The 22,176-nt window shown below is 36.2% G+C and overlaps 1 protein-coding gene across 1 annotated transcript in view; it reads right to left on the minus strand.

The window, feature by feature from the left end:
- Positions 1-22,176, minus strand: part of LOC145680802 (kielin/chordin-like protein) — a 114,076-nt gene that overhangs the window by 25,514 nt on the left and 66,386 nt on the right. The window contains exons 6-9 of the mRNA XM_081751852.1: positions 18,903-19,036; positions 14,151-14,348; positions 1,422-1,586; positions 28-192 (exon numbers count right to left, since the gene is read on the minus strand). Coding sequence (XP_081607978.1) covers positions 28-192; positions 1,422-1,586; positions 14,151-14,348; positions 18,903-19,036 — 662 coding nt within the window. The remainder of the gene's footprint in view (positions 1-27; positions 193-1,421; positions 1,587-14,150; positions 14,349-18,902; positions 19,037-22,176) is intronic.

The following is a 22,176-nucleotide window of genomic DNA, read 5'->3' on the forward strand; positions in this document are numbered from 1 at the left end:
AAAAAAAAAAAAACGCTTTATAATCACCTTCCAATCATCTCCAAATTGTGCTGCTGACGTCACAATTTGTCCATTCCTAAGTTTCATATCATCTTGTGCATTATCATTGAAGTTACCGCATAATCCACACATTTTATTTCTGTACCGTCCAGGTACAGTTACGTCCACTATGCTGTTACCGTCCCATTTAACCTGAAACAAGAATAAATGATTTTCTTTTAAAATAAAATTCGCATATAGTCCAAGAGTCCTACATATTGAAAGAAGAAATTTCCATTTTTCTTTGTCTACATACTTTTATGGAAAAAATAGGAAAAAGGAAAAAAAATAGGAAAAAGGAATTCGTCGACTCTACATAAATAAATATATATATTGCACACTTATATTGTTTCTGTGCAATTCCTTGAACTGCTTGCGATAGAGAGTTATAAAACGTGAAGTTATGCATTCCTGGCGGTTTCAAACTATAAAATGAGGTAGTTTCCAACTCATGTTTACTTTTTTTTTCTTCCATTTGCTATAAGGAATCATTTTCCAATTTATATCATGGATTTCGTTGAATTACAGTAAAATTGTGCAGAAGCGTCCACGTCCAAAATCCTAAAATTTATGAATTCTTCCGAAAACAGCATTGTCGTTAAGTATATTGAGAATAATGATCAAAATTGCAATAAAATTTTGCGAAGTATACAGTTGTTATACAATCATAAGCAATGTGAGAGAATACAGTACATATATTGCCTTCCTCTTTAGTAAAGTTACTAGAGAGCACGCGTTTGCTTCACAGTGTTCCAGGTTCGATTCTCACTAGTACAATTTGGCAATTTGAGCGCATTACGATAGTGTGGATTCCACGTCTCGTATATCTTCGGTGCTAAAATGGACGCAAAACTTTAACCAACAAAGTAAAATATATTAGGACTGAACGTATATCAGATGTTACCATACTAAACTGCGTTGAAATACCCAATTATGTTTAATAATTATTGAATATTCTAATCATATATTTCAGTCAAATTATCCTCCTATTTATTGTTTTCAAGCAAATTGTTTGCTAGAGTACGCCAATTCTGTAAGTAGAAATATAGAATATAGATAACAATATAGATATAGATAATTCCAAGATCTCTTTCACTGCAAATAACTTGAGAGTGTATTGTATGTATATCCATTTACACCTTGACAAGAAGGGTATTACATTATCGCATTTACTGGAGGAATTCAATATGCATTTGACCACTCAAAAGCTAATATTCACCAAATCTTGTTAAAAGTGGCATATATTTCTTTATGGTAAAATATCGGATGAAACGTATAAAAACCAAAAAATCCAAAGAATGAAATATATTGTACATTTTTGTTTGTTTGTTTTTGAGGCATTCTACTTTTTTTTTTTAAAAAAAAAAACGCTTTATAATCACCTTCCAATCATCTCCAAATTGTGCTGCCGACGTCACAATTTGTCCATTCCTAAGTTTCATATCATCTTGTGCATTATCATTGAAGTTACCGCATAATCCACACATTTTATTTCTGTACCGTCCAGGTACAGTTACGTCCACTATGCTGTTACCGTCCCATTTAACCTGAAACAAGAATAAATGATTTTCTTTTAAAATAAAATTCGCATATAGTCCAAGAGTCCTACATATTGAAAGAAGAAATTTCCATTTTTCTTTGTCTACATACTTTTATTATTCCCAAATCGTACATTATTTTTTGAATTCTGACAATAAGAAATGTACAAAAATAATTTAATATAGTATTTCTCAAACAGTAGTCCTCGTGGTCTTCCCTGGCGGTGCTCGTATATTCAACATTAGTTCAAGAAAGAGACATAAAATAATATTTAAGTGAACTGTATATTATATATTATGGTTTAGAGTCTCAGAAAAGTATAGTATTACCAAATAACACAATGCAAATTTAAAGAGGTAGAAATTTAAATTTGTAGGCAGGAGATTAAATATAAAGTTTCTTTCTCCTAACTTGACAAGCTCGCGAGAAAAAACGTTTTTTATTAATTTTGACCCCACGCTGGTACGCATTTTAATGAAAGTAACATGGTAAAGTCCAACGTCAGACCATGATAAGCCAATGAATCAAAAAATTATGAAGATCACAGTAGCGGTCTAGGATAAATTAGCTCCCAAACAATATTGCTTTCCTTTCGATTTATTTATAGGGTCTTTCAGATAAAATGTCCAATGTTTATAAATATATGAAAGCCAAAATTGAAGTAAGAAAATGTTACAGGCCGAATTAAATGGACCGTACTATTTTTCGCATAGAGTTCCTTTCTATTTAGCATTTACGGCATCACTCGATTATTTAAAATTGAAAGATACATCCTATGGTATATAAAAACAATTTTTGTTGGAAAGTTATTTCGTGACAAAGTAGACAAAAATTTTAAAATAATTATGGTTAATTTATATCTCTTGGGCTGATAGGATGCTGAGAGGAAAGCCATAATTTTCACAAACTGTTCATGAATATTTTAATTTTTTCTCCCTATATCCTCATAAAACTCATGATGCAAAAGAAATATATCTTGAGATATTTCTCTGAATGTTCGCAACAAGATATACCCTTAACAGAAATATGCTCGTGGGATACACAGCATAATGAAGACACTCCTCACAATAAGTGCAAAGGCTACAGGAAAATAAAATATTTTCATATGATTGTGCATCAGAGCTTATTAAAGGTAGAATAACTAAACTTTAAGAGTTTCAAACAGAAAAAAACTAAAGGTTCTAGATTTTGAATAAAATATGAAGATCCATTTTCATAACGAAAATGGTGATATTAGTAAAAATTTGTATATAAACATCCTTGACCAGGTAATCCTTGACCAGGTCTTACACGGAAGTATTCCAAATGGAACACACTTCGTACCCAAGAGGTTAAATACAACGTGGAAAATAGCAAGTGGACAAAATAGTTTTCTCAAAACGTTATTAGATAAACTGCTCACAGAATTTATTTCATAACAGAGAAATATGGATGTACACTTTTGGTGTCTGATTTGACGGGCACACAAATTTCTGCTCTAAACCAAAAATCTTCAAAACAACAAATATTTTCTAGTCCATTTAACAGCATTTTTCAATCCTATCTGGAATTCCTATATCTTTTTAAATGTATTTCACTGTATTTAAGCCATTTACTAAAGTTCTAAAAGAAAATGAGAATGAGCCATGGGTAAAAGTGGATCTTAAAAAACAGGGGAACGGATAACCGTCACATCGTTCACCCGTGCCTAATTTTGCCCATTTTTTTCTTTATTAAATGGAGGGCCGCCATATATACTTTGGGAAGTGGCGTGATGAGTTCTCACACTTTTTCCCCTTATTTTTACCCTCTGGAATGAGCTTAGGGAAGGCCCTTGAAATCAGAAATTTAAATCCAATATAAATCATGAACTCTCTCATAGTTGTATGGTTAATGTACACGCTATCGAAGCTGAAGACCCGCGTTCGATTTCCAGTTAGAGTTCATGAGGTTCCCATTCCCATGTTACGCTGTAGATTCATGTCACATATAGACTCGGTGCTAAGAGGGATTCAAATCATTTATACAGCTCACCCATATTCTCACAATTGGCCGACAATTGTGTCAATCGTTTGTGCATCGTTTGTGCAGAAACGTGCAACACACATTTTCGTTTGTGCAACAATGATCAATAAACTAGAACAAAAACAAAGTGGGGGTGTCTAAACAGTAGCCCCACCTTTGCCAAATTAGTAAAAAAAGTGGTGTCAATCGTTTGTGCATCATTTGTGCAGAAATATGCGACACAAATTTTCGTTTACGCAACAATGAACAATGAGCCACAACAAAAAAATATCTTGGGCTGCCAAAACGGCAGCCTCCACCTTCTCCAAACTGGTCGAAAACGGTGTCAATTATTTGTGCATCGTTTGTGCAGAAATGTTCAACACAAACTTTCTTTTGTGCAACAATGAATGCGCCAAAATAAAAACAAAGTGGGAGCTGTCTAAACGGTAGCCCACCTTGTTCAGTTTGGTCAAAAATGGAGTCAATCGTTTCTGCATAAATGTGCAGCACAAATTTTCGATTGTGCAACAATGAACAATGAGTAAAAACAAAAAAATCTTGGCTGCCAAAACGCTAGCGCCCCCAGCTTGCCAGGATTAATCGAAAATTGTGTCAATCGTTTGTGCATCGTCTGTGCAGAAATGTTCAACACATATTTTCGTTTGCGCAACAATTAACAATGAGCTAGAACAAAAACAAGGTTTGGGCTGTCTAAACTAGAAGAAAAAACTTCATAAATAATATAACTCATATACGTTTTGTCACTTTCTTAACTGAGTTTAATATCCACTCATGAGAAGCGTACATAACAAGATGTCTATCTCTACACACACTTATTTATTATGTATCCATAGCAACAACTCTTTTTTTCTAATTTACGATTACAAAAGAATAATCTCTTGATATCTCTATGTATCTTTCTTTTCTTTTCACATAATACAGTTCCACTAATTCGCCTCTGATCGCCTTTATATAAGCTGGCACAGATTGTCAATACTATATACAAGAACATAGCAACGTTATCGTTGTAAAACGGTACATCCCACCTTGTCCAAATTGTTCGAAAATGGTGTAAGTCGTTCGTACATCGTTTGTACAGAAAGGTACAACTCAAAATTTCTTTTGTGGAACAATGATCAATGAGCTAGAACGAAAACAAATTGGAGTCTGTCTAAACGGTAGCCCCCCCCCCAGGTTGTCAAAATTGATCGAAAATTGTGTCAATCGTTTTGTATCGTGTGTGTAGAAATGTGCAACACACATTTTCGTTTGTAGGACAATGAACAATGAGTTAGAACAAAAACAAAATCTTGGCTGCCAAAACGGTAGCCCCCCAGCAGGTCAAAATTAATCGAAAATTGTGTCAATCGTGTGTGCATCGTCTGTGCAGAAATGTGCAATTCACATTTTCGTTTGTGCAACAATGAACAATGAGCTAGAGCAAAAACAAAGTTTGGGCTGTCTAAACGGTAGACCCCACCTTGTCCAAATTGGTTAAAAATGGTGTGAACCGTTTGTGCAGAAAGGTGCTACACAAACTTTCGTTTGTGCAACAATGATCAATGAGCTAGAACAAAAACAAATTGGTGTCTGTCTAAACGGTAGCCCCCCAGGTTGTCAAAATTGATCGAAAATTGTGTCAATCGTTTGTGCATCGTCTGTGTAGAAATGTGCAACACAAATTTTCGTTCGTGCAACAATGGTCAATGAGCTAGAAAAAAAATTAGGCTGCGTAAGTGGTAGCCCTCTCACCTTGTCAAAATTGATCGAAAATAGTGTCAATCGTTTGGTCATCGTTTGTGCAGAAATGTGCAACACAGCTAGTCGGAGGAGCTAGCTTGAACTTGGCCCCTACCAGTTTTTCGCTTATATCTCCGAAACTAATAAAGTATTTTCCTGCACAAACGAGCAGAAATGATGCACTAAAAATGACACCATTTTCATCGTTTAAACTTGAGGTCAGTAGTCCAAGTTTAAGCAGACTCCTACGTTTCCTGCTCATAAATCCAGGAGCACAACCGAACTAATATCATCGATTGTGCATCATATGTTGGAGGGATACAAGCATTTTATTTCAAAAGATATATAAAAAATTGTATCCAATTTTCAACTCTTTTCAGGTTTTAGCTTATAACTCACCAGAAATTATTGAAGCACAAACAATGGGGTTTTGTGCACTAACGAACACAATCGATGTAATAACGAACTTTCATTGTTTGTGCTTGAAATCAATGGAAAAGTGTGAAATTCACCCCTACCAGTTTCTCCGGAACTGATAAAACTCAAACTTCAGGTTTTCATGCACAAACGAGCACAAATGACCCACTAATGAATTACAGTACTTTAAACGTTTGTGCTTGAAGTCAAGGATCAGCGTGAACTTGGCCCCTACCAGTTTTTCGTTTATATCTCCGAAACTAATAAAGCAGAAACAATGGGGTTTCGTGCACAAACAAAGCACTAACCAATGCACTAACCTTATCCTTTGTATTCCAAGTCGGGGCGAGGAGAGGGTGAAATTCACATGAAAACCCTAAAGTGACATAAGATCTTATTCTCCTAGTGTTGATTTCCAGATTGAAAACAATAGATGTATCAAATTCAGTTGAAATTATTCCAGACATTCCGAAGTTATGTTGGAGTAAACATAATAAATTGTAGGTATGAGAAGATTATGATTGAGGCGTGTAGCTGAGCTACGGGACATGCACGAACTTGAGCAAAGCTAGAATTATAAGTGGTTTCTCGAGATATTGGCGGAAGAAAAGTGATTCTCATTAATTACTCTAATGTTTCTGTTAGCGTGTATTGACCGCCTTAGGTTGGTGAAATATGAACTAAACCATTTACATTTTCTCTCCTGTACTATTTAGTCATTGGGAATGGTCTCATACAGTGGCGTAATTACGTTTTATGCCCCCCCGGCAAGAGAATACCTAGGGACCCCGCCTTAATAAGATTTTTTGTGGAATGAAAGGTAAAATAATGAATAAACATACTTTCCTGTATCTGTTAATAATGAGTTAAATGTATGCAACTACTAGGCTTAAATATGCATAAATGGAAACCACATTGTTATACATATAGTTTATTCAACAAGCTTCAGAATTGAAGATGGACTTACCTCTTTGCAGTCAGTGACGTCAATCTTCATGAAGGGTAGCAGGAATTAATTGAATTGTTTCTTTGTTGCTTTCCTGTCAGCAAAATTCTTTAATAACTCCTGCACATCCAGTTTTTTAAGCTTCTTCCACATTTATTGAGAAAAGTGCGAGATTACTTAAACTATTTCAGTCCATTGTGCTTCTCACATAGCTTTATATTAATTTCAATTTGGAGTACAAACTCTCCGTAGAATAAAGAGAGACAGGGAGCGTCAAAAATAACAAATACGCGTCTATAATTTTAAAAAGCTAGATGCCAAAGACATATTTCACATTTAAAAGCATTGTAGGTCAAACAGAATTCTGAACACACTTCAGATTTCTGCTGTTTCCCAAAGCAAATTACTTCCATCGCAAACGAAGAACCAATATGACAACTTTAAGTTGTTTGAAGTATCTGTGTCCTTCTTAGAATTTCATCACCAATGAGATGAATTATATTGTCATGATTTTATAGGTAGTCCGGGCTAGTCATTTTCCATTCACCAATTTATTATAAAATTGCTAATTACATATGTCTTTGATTACAAGGAGTAAAATAGTGTTTTATCTTGTTGTTGGCCAGATGAGAAGAAATAGGCGTTTTGCACGGTGCCCCTTCTCTCAAGGCAGTCTTCAAGGCACCTGCTAGTTCAGGTGAGTCTTGAAGGGTAGACCCCTCAACCCAAGACAGCTTCGCGAGGCTTAGTTGTAGTAAAGATCCCTAGTCCAATGCGACCTCGGGTAAGGATAGGTGTACCCCTAGTCCAATGCGACCTCAGGGCAGGTGTTTGTTAGTTGATCGACTGATGCCAGGTCTCTCGGTGGTTGGGTTTTTTATTTGTCCTCTTCGGGTCCTTTCGTGAGGTCCGTCCTCTTTCTGCTTCCTTCGGTGTCTTCCGTGTCGGCTTCTCGTCTGCTACACTGTTTAAATCAATAACACGTGTTGTATTGACATGTGGTTCTGTTATGATGTGGGGATCCTTACACTCCCCACACTGGAAAAATAATAATCTGCAAGATTATTTTTGGGAAAAATACATAATTGATAGTAATGAAAGTTATTTGCACCACAACACTGATACATTTGGAGACTCTGTATAAACACTATAAACACTATGAGACACTGGAAAATAACTATGATACCTTGTTGTGACATTTATATGTGTGAACTGGTAATAACACTATAGTTCCCTCCCACATCTAAACAGGATCAAAGTATTCACTATAATTTCCTCAGAGTGGGTAGAAGTGTCATCACTGTAAATAATAAATATAGATTAGTTCATTAATGGTTTGTTTCTATGTTTATGTAACATACGGTGTTTATAGTTTATATCAGTTGGGTCTGACTTTCGTAGTATTAGTAGGCTCCAGTGAATTGAGTTTTTCTAATTGTGAAGATATGTTTAGCCAACTGGTTAAGTTTTTTTGTAAGGGGCTTTTGAAAGGTCAGTCACAAATTAATTATTATTAGAACTAATGAAAGAAGAACAATTGGTTTTGGAATTTGTTTTTAAGAGCCTGATTTTATGAACATCTTGTATAAGGAGAAAAAATCACGTGATAAGTAATCGTGTACTTCGTATTGAAGAAACGATGTTGGAAACAAAAAAGCATTGTATTTCGATCCTACAAGGATTAATGACTTTGGAAAGTAAAAAAGAAAGAAAAAGTGTTGATTTTGCACTTTGCGAGAAGAAAGGAAATACTAATGTAGCGAATAACAGAATGAGATACAGCTTATAATTGAAGTAAAGAAGTGCGATTTTATGTCAGTGCAACTTTTTGTTTCGTTTCTTCTGTTGTTGGTCCCCTTTATGTTTTCGGTAAGTACTTCGAAGCTTGTTATATTCATGTTCTTGCATTTGTGCCTCTATCTTCTTAATTTTGTATTTCCTCTGTTTGGTCCTCGTAGAATAGTTTCAAGCGGTTCACCATAATTTATTGAATGTTGTGCTTGAATGTAGGAGGTAATTCGACTCGATATAAATTTGAATTAAGCTTCTCCACAATTCGTGCCGGTCCTTCGTAGTGAATGGTAAAGTGTTCAGGTAAACCAACCTTTCTTGTAGGATAATATACTAAAACAAGGTCTAGTGGATTATAAGTTGTCTGTCTATGACGCCTGTCATAAAACTTCTTTTGTCTGTTATATGCCTGTTCCAAGTTATTTTGTACTTTCTTCCTGATGGCTGTTAATTTATATCTGTTAATTTGTATACGTTGTTTTGATTCGAGCGTACATTCTGTCAGGTTCCTAGGTTCGTATCTGAATAATAAAAAGCTTGCTGAATATTTGGTCCCTCCTTGTACGTAAGTATTAATGCCAAAAATAAGGTGCGGTAACCACCTCTCCCAATCCGTATGGTTTTTTTGTATGAAAGATTTTAGACAACTTTGTTTAATTTTGTTGATTTGTTCTACTAATCCTATTGAAGCATGACTATATGCGGGAGAGTATTTAAAGGTGAAATCGTATTTCTGCGCTAAATGTTGCAAACGAGTCGCTACATGTACTGGGTTTTGGTCCCAACACAGCGTTGTAAATGCTCCAAATTTGAGAATGATATCATATTCTAAAAAGATTCTCTATATTTTCCACATTTAATGTGTCCGCCGTTTTTGCAATAACATAATGTGTATCTAATTCTGTGCCTACTAGTATACTTATTTCTCCCCTCTTTACTTGGGAAAGGCCCGAGTTCGTCATACCCATATTGTTGCTATCTCTTCCACCTGGTGATGTAGTAGTTCAGCCTGTTTCTTTTGTGGTAGCTTCTTTAGACATTTACAGTCCTGGCACGTACGTATTTTGTGAGCAAGATAGTTTTTGAGATGTGACATATAAAATTTCTTTATGGTGGTTTTATACCATTTTGAAAAACCGAAATGTGAGCCAGTTGCTTGAGCGATGTTTGGGAGAAGGTTGTTATTTTCTACCTCTAGAGTATTAACTTCAAGATTATTTGATCTAAAGGCATGATAATCTTCGCCTTTCTCGCCGCTATTTTATTTTTTCTTCTTTGTTGTTGATATCTTGTCTTTGTTTGAGCCTACTGTTTATATCTGCTGGATGTTTGGACCCTGGTAAACACTGTATATCGAAATCATAATCGGCTAAGAATAGTTTGTATCTGGTATATTTTCCGACCTTATCTGGTTGTGTGTTCATCCTAGCTATACACTTTGCGTCTACGTATAGATTGAGTTTTCTATTTAGCAAAAAATAGCTGAACTTACGCAAAGTATATATAAGTACGTATAATTCTTTTTGCCATATGCTAGCTTTCTGTCTACTTTTTGTCAATCTGCAAATACAGTAAGCAACCACCTTTTCAGTGTCAGTTTTTGGGTCATAGCAAACGAATATTCCAGTTATTTGGACGCGGAATCCTAGACGCGGATTTCTCGCGAGTCGTCAAAATGAGTTAGTGATGGAGCGTTTAGTATGTTTTATTTCAATTGTTCAAAAGGAACATCTTGCTTTTCTGTTCAATTAAATTTAAATTTAGAGGATACTAATTGCTGGAATAGCTCGGCTTTTATCGTAAAATCTTTGATGTGCGCACGTTAATCTCATGTAAACTATGTGTGTCTTTTTGGGTGATGCCCGAAAATCGTGTTTTTTTTAAGCTTCTGAAATAGTAATTTTAAAACCTGCAGATGCTGTTTAAAGCTACATGCGCTACTGAGATCATCCACAAAAGTTGGAATCCTATCGAGTACTCCTTCCAAAATCATCCTCGTCGCGACACTGAGACTTTGAGAACTCGTCTTGTGCCCCATTGTGCACCTCAAAAATTCGGATGATTTTCTGTTATGTTTGAGCTCGAGGGTCATATATTTGGGGCTCTCAGGATGCAGCAAGTATGAACTAGAGAGATATGCAAGTATGCAAGTATGAACTAGAGAGATTATTGGCTGTTATAAATGTTTTCCCCTTTATAGAGTTTAGGACATCCTCTGTAGGTTGAAATGGTACCCTTAAATACTTGGTATAACTGTTACTCTTGTGCAGAATTAGAACTATCCGGAACTATTGTGTGTTAGGTTTCTTGAGCACCAGAAGTGGAGAGCAATATTCATTATTGTCTGTGGATAAAATTAGTTTTGCCTTGATAAGCTCTTGAATCTGTTTGTCTACCTGGTTCCTGATATGTAATGGAATTTGTGGGGAAAGGTTGTGAAATACTCAGACTTAGACATCCTAGTTTTGTGAACATATCAACTAAAATATCCAATTTTGTCAGGGGCATACGTAAAAACATCCCTATACTTCAACAATAATTAATAAAGTGTTTGTTTTTGCCTTTTGTGTAAGTTAGGGTTGACGTCAAAGACCTGTTTATTGAAAAGTTTTTCTGTGTATTTTAAGAGTTCTTCTTTTGTACTCTTCTTTAAAAAATTTGGTTCTTCTAAGACGTTAAAAGAAATATCGTGCTCTTGCTCAAGAACCGCCATTGGAGTATTCTGTTTTGGTGACGCTATTGCCATTAGGTTTGAAATGAAAATTGCCATTTTGTCTGTTTCTATTTTCTGGTCGAGAGCATTTAACTTAAGTTTATCGAGTGTTCCAGGAAGCAATGGTATATAAAAGAATTCCGAATCAGCTATTTTTTCTTTCCTGCTACTTGAAAGAACGTATGCGAGCGTGGAGGTAAAGTTATTTGCTTAGTCACGTACAAACAGTTTTGATCTGCCTGCGATATTGTCTGAGTTGTAAAAGCTGAGAGCGTAATTTTTTTGCTGGTAGCTGTGGCTTCCATGGACGTTTAAAGAAAGAAATTGTATTCCTGTTTAATTCGATTGTGGAATGCGAACGTTGGAGATACTCAATTCCTATAATTATTGACATTGTCCTGTTAATTACTCGAAAGTAATGAGTAAATGTTGTTTGACCCATTTTAAATTTTATCAGTGCTTTTTGATTTAAACAAATATTGTTTCCGAAATTCCTTTTACTATCGTCTGAAATGGAATGAAACTTGTTCCAGGCGGCAACGTATCGGACGGCCAGAATCATATCGTACTCCCGGTGTCACATATTGCATTCTTTGGTCCTGATTTAGTTTTAATTCTTAAATGTGACCTGTTATTTTCATCTTCTAGGGTAATGTTTTCCCTTTTTCTGCCTATTGTCTTATTGCTCTTCTATCACAGGAATTTCGTAATTTATACTATTGTGCTAGCTAGTTTCCCTTTGGTCTTAATGTGCCGGAAGATGATGGCTGTCGGTCCCCTTAACAAGGGGCAGCCTTACAAGTTTCTTTACGCTTATAACAAACGGATGCACTGTGTTCCCGCTCCCGGCATATCGCATATACCAAAATTTGTTCTTCCGTGGCTGTAGCCTTGTTCTCATTTTTTCTTTCCGTTATTATTGTTATTTCTCTTTCTGTTTTCTGATTTTTGTTCTTCGGTTGGTTTCTGTAATTTGTCTGCGCTTACACTAGCGACAGTTCTGCGGGGAACGGTCTTTGGTTCTTGATTTGTGGTCTGATATTCTTGAGGGTTACGTTGAGAAGTCGTTATAAAAGGATTAAATTGTTGTTGATATGTAGGTACATATCTGTGCATTGGTTGTGTGACAGGTTGCGTTTGTATAGGATACATTATCTTTGGTTCGGTTGGCAAGCCATAGGATATATTCTGCGGGTTATGTATATCATTTTGGCCGTGCAGTTTTTGCCGTAGCCCTGCATGCTTTTTTTCTTAAAAGGTCATTGACGGCTTCCAATGTGTTTAATTTGGTCTGTTGGACTGTTGCAAACCTTTCTAATGTTATCTTGTTAAGGAAATCCTGTTGTAATCCTAACGACAACTGATGGATCTTTTGTTCCTCTGTCGCTTCCGGTAGTAACTACCTGATTGCTCGGAGTTAAAGTAAAAAAAAATATGAATATACTCACCTATTGCCTGTTGGACTTCAAATAACTCCTGTTCCACTTTATATGATGGGACCTTTGGCTTACTTAATGCTACTAATTTATATTTTAAAGCTTCGTAGGACACCTTTCAAATTCATTTTGGTTTTTAAGCTGCAACACGAGGTCTATCGCGGTGTGTTGTAGATATATCGGTAAAATTTTCTTCTTCTTAGACCATGATTGTATTTTAGCCATATGATCAAACAGCATGAAGAATCCGTCCGGGTCCTCGTGCACGTGTCTCGAATACTTCGTCAAATGTGGCATGTTAAAGGATATATTAGATGCACCCTTTGTCATATTTGTATTATTCTCTACTTTTCTATATGTTTGTGTACCTGGTCTAGTTTCCGGCACTCGGGAAAAGTAATAGAAAAGAAGAGAGGCATAGTGAAACTTAGATGAATTTTGATACTGACCTTATCAGTGTCTGCTAAAATATTAATAAAAAGACCGCCCCATATAAAACTCTGGTGCCTCCACCATGTAATCATTTTATAGGCAGAGACTAAATGACGGCCCGGGCTAGTCATTTCCCCTTCACCAATTTATTATAAAATTGCTAATTACATGTGTATTTGATTACAAAGTGTAAAATAGTGTTCTACCTTGTTATTGATCATATGAGAGGAAATAGGCGTTTTGCACGGTGTCTCTTCTCTCAAGGCAGTCTCCAAGGCACCTGCTGGTTCTGGTGAGTCTTGAAGGATAGCCCCTCAGCCCAACGCAGCTTCGCAAAGCTTGATTGTAATAAGGATCCCTAGTCCAATGCGACCTCGGATAAGCATAAGTGTACCCTTAGTCCAATGCAATCTCAGGGCAGGAGTTTGTTAGTTGATCAATTGGTCGACTGATGCCAAGTCCCTCGGGGCTCGGTTTTTATTTGTCCTCTTCCGGTCCTTTCGTGAGATCCGTCTTCTTTCGGCTTCCCTCGGTGTCTTCCGTGTCGGCTTCTCGTCTGCTACACTGTTTACAATCAATAACACGTGTTGTATTGACATGTGGTTCTGTTATGATGTGGGGATCCTTACAATGTTGACAGAAAAAAGGAAAATTTGTACACTGTATCATTTAAAAACGTAAAACGACAATGGAATTGTCAATTTAGTATAACAAATGATTTAATATAGATGTTAATCCTAAAGTTTGATTCAATATTTAATACAAAAGAAAAATATAAGAGCCTATAAATGCCGACCGAACCGAATTTCACTAATTTTTGACGCGGTGCTCCACCTATACGTGAAGCCCCCCAAAGATAGCCGAGATGGGGAGGGTGGACATCTGCCGTCTAATAAATAACTGAAAAGCATGTTGATTTGACGTATGAGAAGGCTAGGGTGAAGAGACCATTTGAAAGTGTCGGTCCTCCGCATTGCGCAGTTTTGCGCCATAGTAGTTACGCCACTGGTCTCATATCTTCACACGCTTCAATTATAAAATTAAATTTTAGATAAACACGCACTCAAATAATAGTAGTATATTTATACCCAAAACAAAATTGAATACATACCTGTATGCCTGTCTTAGATTTCACTACAATCTGACTTCCTTCCTTCTGGATTGATAAATTGGGTGAGTTATAAGGCAAATGAGCTGACTGGTCATTGATTGAAACAGTTCCTCCTTTATTTAATTCTATCTCAACATTACCAATCAACACCCACACAGTTTTAGTAAAAGACACTGCTGCATTGCCACGGTTTTCATTCTGAAACATACGTAATATGGTTTGTAAATAACACCACACAAATGCTGCATTCGTTGAAAGTTTAATACTTTCTACACAATCGGAAGCACTTAGTAACAATGATAAAAACCTTTCCTAGTCCTTAGCCTACTTTAATTATTGTATTCTTACTTTATTATTTTAGTGATTTCAAGCAAGAAAAGAGAAGGAAATAAGAGAAATTTATATAATATTATTAGCGTGTTAACATGAAACAACATATTCAAAGGTAATATATATATATATATATATATATATATATATATATATATATATATAGAGAGAGAGAGAGAGAGAGAGAGAGAGAGAGAGAGAGAGAGAGAGGTTTGCAATTTTTATAGAGGGAGTTTGGCTACAGGCATATAATACGAAATACTCACCAACACCTCTATGAAAATTGTTGGGAAGTACGCAGTATTCTGAAACATAGATATTTGGTTGAATAGGGCACATACTAGTTCCTAAGTGCAGTATTGACATGACTATGGAAGGCCCCAAACTTCGGAACTATGCACTTTTAAAGTTAATTTGTTATGTTTTCGGCAACCTATAACTCCGAAGGGAAGCGTTTGTGCATCCAGATGTTTCAAAACACCGACAACCTTAGGGAGGTGATTCCTAACACCAAGATAAGACAAAAAGTATAGATCTATCTGAATGCACAAATGCTTTCTTTCGGAGTTATAGGTTGCCAAAAACATGAAAAAGGAAGTTTAATGGCCCATAGCTCCAAAGCTATGGGACCTACCCTAGTCGGGTCAAAACTTCACTTAGGAACTAGTATGTGCCCTATCCAAATATTCAAGTTTCAGAATTCTCCGTAGTTCCGCAACAATTTTTACACAGGTAGCTGGTGAGGACCGGTACTTAAAATTATATGTCCGTAGGCAAACTCCCTTTTTAAAAATTGTTTTATCAGTACCCTAAAATTCTGAAAGAATTATTGTTGGATAGTGCACATAATAATTCGTAAGTGAAGTCTTGATCCGACTACGATACGTTCCATAGTTTTCGAGCTATGGAAATTTAAAGTTTATTTTTTTCATGTTTTCAGTAGCCTTTAACTTGGAAAGGAAGCATTTGTTCACGCAGGTTGGTCTATATATACTTTTTGCCTTATCTTGATGGCAGGAATCACCTCCCAAACATTGTCAGTGTTGTTTGGAAACACCCTTACATATGTAGTGCTCCATTTAATAGAAAAATTTGGAAACACTTCTTATCATACTAATGTGGCGTTTAACTAACTTCCATCAGACATTTATGATGAGACGTGGAGTGGAGATACGGAGCAGAGGTGGAGTGGATCAGTGGGTCTAGGTTAAGTCAGTCAAGTGGATCAAGATTTGTGACCTATGTGGTCCATTCTGATCCACCGGCCCACCTTCCCACTCTGCTCAGTACATTGACACCATATTCTGAAAACTGATGAATTTGTCTAAGATTTACTTTCGAGACCTCCTTTTTCACTTGTTTCTGTTTATTTACATGAGACGAAATGAAATGATATCTTTGAATTTTACGTCCCACGATTATGCCGGCTATCCTAAAGGATACAGTGATGATGAAAAATTAATGAAATGGTGGAATGAAGAAAGTTGGAGGATACGGGAGAACCCCGAGGAAACCCAGGTACACGGTGTTTGTCCACCACAAATTTCACTTGGCGCGAGCAGGGTTTGGTTGAACGCTCTACAACTAAACCACAGCAGCCCTTACCTGAGATTAGTATATCCAGGTGAAGAAATAGCTTCAAGCAATTTTGCATATTTGTATTTGTAATTGTAATAGTAACAATATAACTTATTACTTGGCTTTCTTGACACAGTCAAAGTTTACACTTTTTTCCTTTACGTGGGCCTACTTTACCTTCATTTGACACTTTCAAATCTCATTTTATTTTCCACTGAAGAGTGTCTGTAACTCAATACGGGAATAATTATATGTGATAATTAAACTGCTTATTTATCCTAATATGATCCATGATAAAGACTACCACTTTATATCATGAAGGTCAGATCCGCTAGTATTGTAACAGAGCGGTGCTAGAATGATTGACCGTAGAAATTGAAGCTCCGATTACTAGTAATTTCACAGCCTTGTTTCATTAGGAGTGTAAACTCTTTATTCAGTTGAGAGGATGGCATGGGTCATGGGTCAAAGTTAATGGGTTTTAGTGGGTGGTGGATCGGAGTGGGTCGTGGGTCACCACAGTACGGAGTCCGTGGATCCAGTTGGTCCGTGGATCATGGGTCAAGTTTTCGTTGACCCATGTTACCTCTAATACAGAGATCGCAAATTGTAGCAAGTGTAATATTACAAAATTCCAAGTGCCGATCATCACTCAGTTCCATAACAACTGCTGACAAAGGATTTAATCAGAACTGATTTCCTCTCTCAAAAACGGACCAAATATTTTTAACAATGTTCAGGGCCGGTATTATTCAGGCCAGAGGAGGTGTTCAATATTCATTAAGATGTTCCTCAGATCATATTGCAACCGCTCCAGCTGGCTGAATGTAAGCATTTCATACACGAATACTGTGTCATTGCCTGGAAATATTTGCAATACATGATACACATGTTTCCATAGAATCATAATATAATCAGTGGCTGTGACTCGACAGGTGAGTTTAGGTCCCATTGTAAACCACTATAATGGTACCACGTTATTACAGACTAAACAGAGTCATTTCAGATTTTCGTTAGAAATGGCAAGGTTTTCACCGACATAAGAGTTCCATATATTTCATTAGTGTATATAGTATATAATTGATTAAAATATGTGAATTTTCAAGCTCAAAGCGGAGCGAACAATTGACAATTACTCTCAACAAATTGAACCCTGCACAAAAGCGGCCGTTTTTTGGACAAAATACTATGATTCATGCGCTTCTTCGGACGTCGGCCATATTTAAACACGGCCCGTGATATGAAATAATGTGAAATATGACTCACCCGATCATATCACACGTTTACAGTTAGCTGTGCTCAATGTTGTAAAGTTATTTTTTGTTAAGAAGCGGAGAACTTTACGTTGAAATGGGACACAGAAAAATGTTTTTAATATCCATGAAATTGGATGTATTTTACAGTCTTTTTTGTGGTATTAATGTTTGAATATGATTTTGGGCATATGGTCACCGCGGCTGGAGCGTACATGGCGTAATCTGGAAGTCCAATTTTAACACACTCTTCGCAATAAGTCACGCAGTATTTCGGCAATAACGCGTCGAATGTAACCTTCCAAGTTCTCAATTGTTTTTGGTTCTTGTGCGTCGTAGACATGCGACTTTACATATCTCTAGAGAAAATAATTTAATGGCGTCAAATCGCACAAACGAGGTGGCGAGTTCACAAGTCCATTTCGTAAAATTAATCGTTCGTCAAATGTTTCTATCAGTAAACTAATTATGGCGTACCCTGTGTGGCATGTGGTGCCGTCTTTCTGAAACCACATGTCTGCAACATCAATGTCTTTCAATTGAGACAACAAATCATTATTACTCATTTCTCTGTACCGCTTACCGTTGACTGTAACGTTTTGGGCAGTACTACGCTGCACAACATGAATCCCTTTTTGTGTCCGCACTGCACGACGTCTTACTGGATGCGTATTATCGTTTAGAGTAAATCTATTATGAAAACGCTCCAAAGTTTCTGTAATCAATTGATCTGACGGACGATTATGAGCGCCGTAAAATGCACGTAATGCCCGATGAGCTTGTCGAATTGAACCATGGTTTCACAATAAATTTGCTTAATTTGCAAAAGTTGCTCCGGTATGAGTCTATTCATGATGAGTTGTCAAACCAAACAAACGTCAAAACAACCGAGAACTGTAATATTAGTAATATTAGCTGTCACAGAAAACAGTGTCGCCAGTTTATAGTTCTCTGACTCTTAAAGAGAAAAAACACTCTTTATGTTTGTAGCCGATAATAAGGCGTAAAGACCCCACGCAACAGTTTCGTCCATGTAACCGAACCCTAATCCGTTTCTTATAGGTAACAGCGGACTGTGATTGTCGATACAGGCTATGAAAGATGCTGATTAAGTTGTTCTGGCACTTCTATCGTAGTCATATCATAGTCCTGACTGACAATCCGCTTCAATGTTCGGTGGTAACCTTGAGAACTGTCCGTTAGGATACTCCAACATGCTTGCCACTTTCGACACCCTCACATCACATAATTGAATGCTAATGATTTTTCGTCTTTGAACATCGGAGAGGTCACCCGTTTTACAGTATCATCGCCTGCTAATTCACCACACACTGCCGTTCTACTGTTCCTCACATAGTACAGTTTTGCCATAATATACCACCACCAACAGCTCGAGACTTGTCGCTGACTGACCATTGCAAACACATATACCTGACATGCCAGTATTTCCAGTTGCAAGTATTTCCATCAAATTGATACGTATATATATATATATATATATATATATATATATATATATATATATATATATATATATATATATATATATATATATATATAACATAATGTGAAACCATATTTATATCATTACCTCAACTTCAACGGCAAAACTGCGTTGAGCACAATCACCAGCAAGAAGATAGCGACATATTCCCTGGAAATGAACCACTGCTTTGTCGAAAGTATTATAATGTGGATCTCCCCAAGCAGTGCAAGTTGCTGGGTCTGTAAATGAACATAAGTATTAAATTTTGCCATGCATAAATATTCTATGCTACGTTATTCATATGCATAAGTAGAGTAAGTCTTAAGGTACATCTCTGTCCATCTATCTGTACACACGTATCAAAAAAAAAATACAGCTCAATACTGTTCTTTTATATATCCGCCCTTATCCCTTTATTAAAACCTGAAGTGTATGGTCGGTCATTTCTGGTTTAGTATTGATTTCCTGTAATTTGGATACCTACCATAGGGCCACAACACGAAAGGAAATTCGCTTGATTCCTGGTAAATATGGACGATAACCAATTATAAATTTTCTTGTATAAACACTCATGACCAAAATTATTGTCGCATATCTATAAATGTGTTGTTGTAGGAATATAATTTGGTAACGAATTCGCCCGGTATGTTTTTATAATTTTAGTATGTGTATAATCGGCAAAGACATGTATCTCTCAAGTTTCATGTCAAAAGAGCAGCAAATAAAAACAATAAAACGAAAATAAAACTTTCTTGTCTATTTAGCAACATTTTGTTATATTCATTCTAATTTTCGTATTTATAATTCTTTTCCTATGAAGTTTACAAGAGATATACATTTCCCGATTGTACACATAGTATCAGTATTAAAATTGCTCTGCAAAATCATTATCAAATTATATTCTTACAAGAAGATAGTTACAGATATACACCAATCATTTTGGACATGAGTGTACATTACGCACCTAATACAATAGTAAGCACTTGAATACAGATAACTGGGGCAGTCCAAAATTATTTAAAAAAAAAATAATATCCGACCCATTACTGATACATTTCCGACGCATTTACGAGACATTACTGATACCTTTAACATATTTTGGGTATCAGAAATCCAGATTAGTGGTTCGCAACCTTGTTTACCGGAAACCCGCTGCATCGTAGAACCTGCATACTTCAGCGCTAGTTCTACCATATGTGCATTTGGACGGGGCAGCAAAGTCTCTCATAACTATATTGTTTAAAATAAATTTGTATTCTTGGAAATAAACTTTATAATGATGGTAGTTAAATTTAGTAAGCTGACCTTCTATTTGAATACTAAATTTGAATACTAAATCCAAATTGTCTTTGGATTGCATTGGGTTAAGGTCAAATGGACAACGCTAAAGCAAAAAGATCAAACAAATCACAGCATGAATTGCTTGATTGTTGTCAAAAAACAACTCAATCTCGAACAGTAGCGAACACCTGTTCCATTTAGTTAGCTGTTTTATTTAGTTAGATAACACAGTTTTCATATGAAAACTAGGTAGGCTTGTCTTTGTCACAAACAAGTTTATTATTATTGAATGTGGAGATTTTTAAAAAAATAATAATCTATTATGTTAGGTGCAAGATAAAGCAAACTCAACCGCAGAAACTCAAAATCAAATCAACCCAACCGATTGCACGTCATAGTGTACATTACTTTTTGCTCTCAAATACAAAACTACAACGCTACTAAGTAATAGAGAAATTAAGAACCATTACACTTGATAATAAAGATATATGAAGACTGGAACAAAAACAGGTTAAGTCCAAAAAATGAAAATGTAAAGGAGGTAGCTTCACAACGGTTTCCACTCATCCGGTTTTCTTTAAACTTGGCACATATATAGTAAACCGAAAATAAATCGACACGTATTTTTTGGTTACTTTTGGAGAAGAGGTTAAGGGGGGCAAATGCCCACTTTTCAAAAATGGGCTCTCTTAATTAAAAGGGCCACATTAAAGGAACGAAACTCTCCCAATGCAAAGATACTTCAAAGTAGGGTATATGGGTTTTGTCGTTTTTGCGAGAAAAAAGTTTCAGGGGGCAATGGCTTCGAAATGACAAAGGACTCCGCACAATTATTACAGAAATTAGATTTCTGTGGGATTGCTTGAAATCGTATATGTTGTAGATATTGGGTACCTGAGAAAAGTCTCAATGGGCACAACCAAAAATCACTGACCGTTTTTCCACTACATGGCCTACAACAATGAAGGAAATTGTGGAATGGAAAAGTGGGAGGAAGCGGGAGAACCCATGCTCACGGTGTTTGTCCACCACAAAGCTTACTTGGCGCGATCTGGGATCGAACATTTTTATTATATTAGTACACATTTGATCAAACAATATGTATTTCTCAAGCTCGAGGGAGGGGGCAATTACACCTTTCTGTCCTGCTCAAATGACGCCAACTGGAACATTTGCTTGCAATTACTGACAAGAAATGAGTAACACTCATTTCTGTCAGTAGTTTTTAGAGCTCTGCGCCCGCATTACAAACTTTGGGACGCACAAAACTTACTGCCATGATTAAAAATTCACAAGGATCATCTTCCTAGGTTGATGTGGTATGCATGCTTTCAAGAAGGGAAAGAATGCAAATAGGGGTGTTTATGAAGCTATGGGAACATTTTGTAACGTTTTGTTTTATTCAGGCTCTAGAAAGATATTTCAGAACAAGCGAATGAAAGAGACGGTTTTAGAACGATATACCTTGTAAACTGTTTCCTGTTTATTCCGTCTGAATGGAAAGAATATATTACGTCACACACCGCTTTAGACAAGGAAAGGTGGAGGAAGGGAGTGAGTTGGGTTGTATACCGGAAGTAACTAGTCAATGAGAAGTGTATTTCGGAATGCATAAGCACACGGCGCAAGACTTTGTTCCTAGGTTGGACTTAAACTTTTTGTAACATTTTCTATGCTTCAAACTGTACAACAGAAACGAGTAAAGGTTTTGTTGTACATTTTCAGTAGATCATAATTCATAAAAGAAAAGGTGCTCAGTGAAATAAATAAAACAAAAACGAAGTTCGTAATTACGAATCAGAATTAACGCTGTTTATCCAAGTTGTAGCAAAGCTAAATAGGTACTCTAAGTACAATAGGTCGGTATAGGTAAACGCACAGCACAGACAATCTCTTTTTCTTGTATCAAGATAACTTTGAAGAGGGAAAGTTAGCGAAATTGTGCAAATATCGAGATTTAAAAAAAATTATATGCATTTTATTTCGTTGTGTCAAGATAAAATTAAAAAAGGGAAATTAGTAAGATTTTGCAATATTTGAGAACATTTTTTTGGTGAAGTTTTGCTTTAAACGATTATTCCTTTAGGCTAATCTTCTA

Source organism: Thermobia domestica, chromosome 3 (assembly GCF_964235325.1).
Source record: "Thermobia domestica chromosome 3, izTheDome1.hap1.1, whole genome shotgun sequence".
Classification (NCBI taxonomy): Eukaryota; Metazoa; Arthropoda; class Insecta; order Zygentoma; family Lepismatidae; genus Thermobia; species Thermobia domestica.